This window comes from Xyrauchen texanus, chromosome 20 (genome assembly GCF_025860055.1).
Source record: "Xyrauchen texanus isolate HMW12.3.18 chromosome 20, RBS_HiC_50CHRs, whole genome shotgun sequence".
NCBI classification, from domain to species: domain Eukaryota; kingdom Metazoa; phylum Chordata; class Actinopteri; order Cypriniformes; family Catostomidae; genus Xyrauchen; species Xyrauchen texanus.
In genome coordinates this window covers 15,785,078-15,791,872 of record NC_068295.1, presented here as the reverse complement: position 1 = coordinate 15,791,872, position 6,795 = coordinate 15,785,078, and the positions used below count along the sequence as shown (strand labels likewise).

The 6,795-nt window shown below is 38.7% G+C and overlaps 1 protein-coding gene across 3 annotated transcripts in view; it reads left to right on the top strand.

Annotated features, from left to right (window-relative positions):
- The first annotated feature begins 5,288 nt into the window (after positions 1–5,288).
- The window catches only part of LOC127660718 (hypoxia-inducible factor 1-alpha-like), a 28,617-nt gene continuing 27,110 nt past the window's right edge, over positions 5,289–6,795 (top strand). For all 3 annotated transcript variants that reach the window (XM_052151097.1, XM_052151098.1, XM_052151099.1), the window contains exon 1: positions 5,289–5,501. In XM_052151097.1, the coding sequence (XP_052007057.1) occupies positions 5,473–5,501 (29 nt within the window). In that variant the 5' untranslated portion in view covers positions 5,289–5,472. The remainder of the gene's footprint in view (positions 5,502–6,795) is intronic.

Below are 6,795 nucleotides of genomic sequence, written 5' to 3'. Positions count from 1 at the left end.
TTATTTTCTCCCCAATTTGGATTGCCCAATTCCCAATGCGCCCTAAGGCCTCGTGGTGGCGTAGTAACTCGCCTCAATCCAGGTGGCAGAGGACGAAAATTAGTTGCCTTCGCATCTGAGACCGTCAATCCGCGCAGCTTTTCACGTGGCTTGTTGAGCGCATAGGGCGTGTGGAGGCGTGACGCTATTATCTGTGGCTTCCACGCACAACTCACCATGCACCCCACCGAAAGCAAGAACCACATTATAGTGACCACGAGGAGGTTTTCCCCATGTGATTCTACCCTCCCTAGCATCCGGGCCAATTTGGTAGCTTAGGAGACCTGGCTGGAGTCACTCAGCACTCCCTGGATTCGAACTGGCGACTCCAGGGGTGGTAGTCAGCGTCTTTTCTTGCTGAGCTAACCAGGCCCCCTGAAATATGGTTATTGATCGCCATCTTGACCAACCATTTTGGATATTTTGGTCTTTCCCAATTCAAGTACATAAGAGCTGTACTTTAATGGCGCTTATATCCTTAGAAAATAGCTGCCCGGGAGCATTCCAAAGATGGCCGCATAGTGGACTGACTTGTCTTGAAAGAGACTTTGCAATAATGCTTGATTAGAAAGACGATACATTTTAACACATATAACGCATTACATAATAAACTACATTTACAAGCTTTTTCTAATGTGACTAAGTTGTGCTGTATCGCTCAATTAATAGACCATTGGATTTTTAATGTGGACAACCCGGTGGTAATAACTCTGAAAAGTATGCAAGTTGACACGTGGACTGAAAGTGTCATAAAAGAACCACAAAATTATCTCACTTTTGCTTTTATGACACTATCGGTTAGGTTTAGGTGTAGTCTATAGGGTAGGGTCATCGATTTTATGTATTTAAAACTAGAAAAACAGATTAGGTTTTTAAGGTTAATGATCTATTATCTCACATTTTTGTGACACAGAAATACAAACAGATGTATAAATGAACATAAGACATGTTTAATGTATTTAACATAAATATAAAAAACAAATACTTAAAATTCTTGTAATCAGATAACAGTTACTGACTTTCAATTAATTTAATTACTTTTAAGTGTAATTTTACACTACTTTTGAACTTAAAAGGTGATTAGATTACAGTAACTGATTACTTTGTAGTCAGATTAAACCCAACACTGGTAATGTGGCTGTTTGGAATGCATGTCAATATAAATGCACTGAACAAGCTGATATGGAAGTGTGTGGTCCAGATATAATTGTCAATTTGTGTGCTGGCGACAGACGGATGCCCTCCCAGCTCATTCCAGCTGTTTTAAAATTAGCCCTCCATAATGCGCCTCTTAAAGGGCCTTGGTGACAGATCAGTTTCTAGCCATTCCCAGGTCCAATCGGCCATAATTACATTGTATTGATTTCACTTTTGCCCATACAGATCTGCCTTATTGGATGCAGAAAATCCATTTCAGTCTTAGCATCACTTCAGCCCTAAACACTCATCTTTTGATCGATTATGTTTACTCTATTGATTTTGTCCTGACAAATGAAGGGTAGCAACGTTAGATCAGGAGTCCCTGTGGTGAAAAAGACATCAAGAGAAATCTCAGCCTGGCGGACTTTGCTCATTCAAATATTTACATTTACATTTATGCATTTGGCAGATGCTTTTATCCAAAGCGACTTACAGTGCACTTATTACAGGGACAATCCCCCTGGAGCAACCTAGAGTTAAGTGCCTTGCTCAAGGACACAATGGTGGTGGCTGTGGGGATCAAACCAGCGACATTCTGATTACCAGATATGTGCTTTAGCCCACTATGCCACAACCACTACACATATATCATAGCCACATTTTTATCTATTGTGTTTTAAGGGGCATTTGTGTACAAACCAGTCCTTCACCTGTAGAGCCGCTCTTCAGTGTTCACGAAGATTCTGTTTTTTGCTAAATGAGGCTTGACAGCAATAATACATGTTTGTGTGTGTGCAGCTTGAGGTCCTTTGTGCTACTTCACCAAAGAGTTACATGAAAGATGTTTCTTTGATCCCTCTCTTTAAAGTCCCTTTGTGTCCATTCAGCCTCTGCTGAGAGATGGGAGGGATCATCTCTAAACAGGACGATGGAGAATATGATTGCAGATTAGAGTTGGCATGTGTCCATCTGCTTTCTTCATTCATATGCACACAGAATTACCATTCTTTACCACAATCCGGCAGTGGCTCTGTTAATAAATTGAAAATGTAATTTTGCAGGGAAACTTTCATCCAAAAACAATATATTGTATAGTAGGCCAAGGACACGGACAGTCCCTGCATTGCAATTCTCTACAGGGTCAAATGTTTCCCTCAAGGACACAGTGGAGATGGAGCATGACTGTCCACTCATTTAGCTCTGTTGTTGCCCACCATGCTCTCCCTTAAACAGCCCCTTGATTTAAAGCTGGACTCAAAGAAACTCACTGCTAGGAACAAGTCCGAGCCTGAAGCTGCCTGTACCGAGTATAGAAATGTTCTTAATGTTCTTCCTTTTACAGAATTTCTAATAGACCCTTTTCACTGACTGTAATGATGCATATCAGCCTTAATTTAGCAGTGTAAATCAAGCTTTTAAATATTTGAATTAAATAATTTAAATTAAATACATTTGCATAATGCCTGCCTCAGGAATGCACTGCTCAGGAAGCCTTGGGAGCTGAAACTTGGTTATGGTTAGGGGGGTTACATTTCTAACACAGGCACTAAGCGGTTGACCAATCAGAGCAGTCTCACTTAAAAAATTTTGTAATTTGGAAAATTAAAGCATGTAAACCTATTCTAGTAGACCCCCCCAAAAAAATTATGAACCTGTAAATAAGTATAATTTGGGCTCTTCAATGTTACTTTTACCCTGGCATTAATAATAATAAAAAAATAACTAAATCAATACAACCGCAATGGTGTTTTAAATATAGCTGTTTAAGGGAGTGAAAGTAAATTTGACATCTTTCTCTCTTCTAACTGCCATAATCTCATAATCTTTTTTCCTCTTTTGGAAAGTCATGAAAACGGAATAGTGGATTTATTTAGAAGACGACATATTTGCTATGGTCCCTCATGTAACTCTATAAAAATTTTCCAAACCTGGAAATATGAAAAGGGTACATTGTGACTTTCAAAGCATTACAATGTGAAATGTACGCTCTAATATCCCTCAATTATTCTGGAGAGGCAGTGCATATGTTAAATGTTTGCTCAAAGTGTTTAAACACTCTAAACAGTCCACACAAGTGTTTGCAGTTGCTGGTTTCGGGGAAAATTCTTCAGTGCTTTCCATAGCCTGTGTGGAAAAGGATGAGACAGACGGTTTATGCTAGTCTGCACGTTTCATCCTGGTCAGGGGGATGGAATTTGAGAAAAATAACGGCTTTCCAGATTTTCAGGGGTTGGAAAATTGCTTGAAAAAAATAAAATACCAAAAGATACATTGTATACATGAAAAGTTGCCTAGCTGATGCATGTCAATTATAAGACCTAGCTGCAACATTAAAATCTGTTCCCTGACAAAAATGTACCTTAAAAGTCATCGTGTTGCCAAAATATCCTACTTTTCTTTGGCAATGTAATATTAGCCACCATAGCCATTAAAAAGCTATTAAAGAAAATGACAGATTCTGACATTCCATTTTTGGTGGAAACTAGAATTTCCCTTTTTTTTTCTCCCCCTTTCTCCCAATTCCCAATGTGCGCTAAGTCCTCATGGTGGTGTAGTGAGTCGCCTCAATCTGGGTGGCGGAGGACGAATCTCAGTTGCCTCCGTGTCTGAAACCTTCAATCTGCGCATCATATCACATAGCTTCTTAAGAGCTTTACCATGGAGACGTAGTGCGTGTAGAGGCCCACGCTATTCTCCTCAAGAAACACACATAGCGACCAGGAGGAGATTACCCCATGTGACTTGACCCTCCCTAGCAACCGGACCAATTTGTTTGCTTAGGAAACCTGGCTGAAGTCACTCAGCATGAACTGGATTCAAACTTGCGACTCCAGGCCCAGAATTTCTCATTTTAATTAATTATGGTTTTACAGCAATAACAAAAAATAAGTTGAAAATAAGTTGAAAAGCTGAAGTTTGGTGAACTTTGCATATCCAGATGACAAGAACACGTGAGACTAATGTAAGATCAAAACATCACACTGACCTCTTGTCTCAATGTAAAGGTTACATACTGCATATTTTTATATTGTTGCTGGAAATTGAGTTAGCCTCAATATTCTAACATTGTGTTATATAATTTTAGTTGGGATTTATTATTTATTTTAAAGCAGAATCCCTCGTGCATGAGATATACTGGTTCGGTGCAATGACCGAAATAATTCTGCGCAACCTACTCAAAGCCTAGTGTGGTCGAGGCTTTAGGCCACAACCACACTAATCATAGTTTTCTAAAGTATGCAGTAATGGAAAGCATTTTTGAAACTCCCCATTTTCAGTGGAGGAAAAGGCTTTAAGTTTTCAAGAGGTGTAAACATAGTGAAATTAATGTGTTTTCAAACAAAAAGAAATTAGTGTGGATGGTGATCAATGCATGCTATGTATAAGGCCATGCCCACACTAATACGTTTTCCTTTGAAAATACATTAATTTTGTGATGTTTACACCTCTAATAGTCCTACTACACACTAAAATGGTTTATTTCCTCCACAAAAAACAGAGCTTTTTGAAAATGCTCTCATCGACCTTATTCACAAAGCACTGTAATGTTTGACAGGAATGAGAACAAGGTTGTGAGGGATAGACGTAGTCTTTTCAATAGGGTTTACTGTTGTTTAAAGTGTGTTTTAGATCGTTCTGCTGACGAAACATTGAAGAAGAGAGAGAGAGAAAAAACAAAAACATTCCAAAACATTGTATTAGACAAAAAAAATAAAAAAAACTCGATTATATGTGATCTTGGAGCTTTATATAGGCTATGCATTTTAGTGAAGAAACACTGAAAACAAATTAGTGTGGATGTGGCTTTAAATATTATAGGCTAAATGTCCTACATCAAATCTAATTTTCAAAACTGTTGTTGTAGATGTTTTTTGGCTACTGATTTTTTTTTTTTTTTTTTAAGATGTTTTTCCCCCCAAAGTTTTGTCAGTGGAACGATCAAACATAATGTAAACGGCTGTTCTGCTGAGCGCTGGGCTGCTAATGGTAGCACTATTCGCGCGTAAATGGTCGCTACTGAAGGTTTAGTTCAGGTGCCAAATATATCCTCGCTCGAGCGCTGCGCGTTCCCGAATGGACCAAAGCATGTGACTGCGCGACCACGAGATCAGTCACAGGCAGATGCGGAGAAAGCGACGGATGACACGGCGAACCATCACTTCAACTTAATTCAACTTTTATTAGCGAACACTGGAACTCCGGTTGAATATATTAAATTGCGCTTGTTTATTAATTCAAGCGACAGAGCGTGCGGGGGATTTACAAAGGTGTTTTGTTTAGTGTCGTTTGACCATGGATACAGTCGCACTTGGGAAGAAAAGGTAATCGCGTCATTTGCACAGTTTCAAAGGGACCAGCATGATGTCTATCACCACTGTCTATGTTTAAATATTGGATTTTGGTCAAACTGATCTTTGTCATCCTTTTTGCCATCTGTTTGTCGTTGCGCTCTCTCTCTCTCTCTCTCTCTTTCTTTCTCTCTCTCTCTCTCTCTCTCTCTCTCTCTCTCTCTCCCCCTCCCTGTGTGTGTCAATAATTTCCACCAGATAACCTGTTGTCACATTTATAATTCAGACCTCTTTTATGCTGCAAGAATGAAACAATGTTATTTTCTTCTACGACGACTGGATGTTTTCACACTTTTGGTAGAGTTTGCAAGATTAATCTGTGTAGCTATACTTGTAACTAATATAATCTGTGAAAAACAATAAAGAAGGATGACCAACAGAAAAGTGAAAGAAAATCATGCACTTTCGAGACTAGAGGTAGTGTAAATGCAGATTTACTTTTTATTAGAGATGTGATTTTTTTTTATTTTTTATTTTTTTGGCTGTCTTTTCTACATGGTTTTATTGCACATGCTCAGTGCTGAGTGATTTCATATGAACCTCCGCATCACTCTCATAGTGGGTTTGATTTATTATCCCTCCCTTTAACAATCAACCTGATCACTCAGGAGTCCTATTGGAAAATACAGTTAAAGAAGGCACTGATGTAAAGAACACATTTACAACATCCCTCTTTTCAATTTGACAATATTGTTTCTTTGGAGGAGAATTTAAAAGAGCATAGTTCACAATAGTTTACATTACATTGTCCATGTTAGACATATTACATGCATATAATGAATTCTATCATTATACCACTACATCATTTAATTACAAGCTGCTCCAGAATATAATGAATTAATTATAATTAAATTGTTGATCAATTGTTCATTAGCACAGCTCAGTACATGCATTTGTAATTACTCTGTAACATGATCACTGTTATGTAAAGTGTGACCAGATTTAGGAAGGTGAGGGCTACAGTTTTGCTCTCCTCTCTTCTGAAAGCCCTCTGCTGAGATGTCAATGTTTTGCACTGGATCAGTTGACACCTCCTTTCAGCTCTATGGTAAAGGTCCCCTGTGTGCTATCAGCTTGTGGCCTGTCTTTGCTGTCATTCCTGGGGGTGTAAAACGAAGCTGAGAAAGGTTAGACTGTTTCTGCTCTAATCAAACCAACCATTCGTCCTCTTACAAACTGAATTCTTAAACAGAGGGGACTTTATTATCAGACAGCTGATGAAGGATGTTGGCCTTTACTTGATTAATGTTCTTGTTGTGAATCTTGT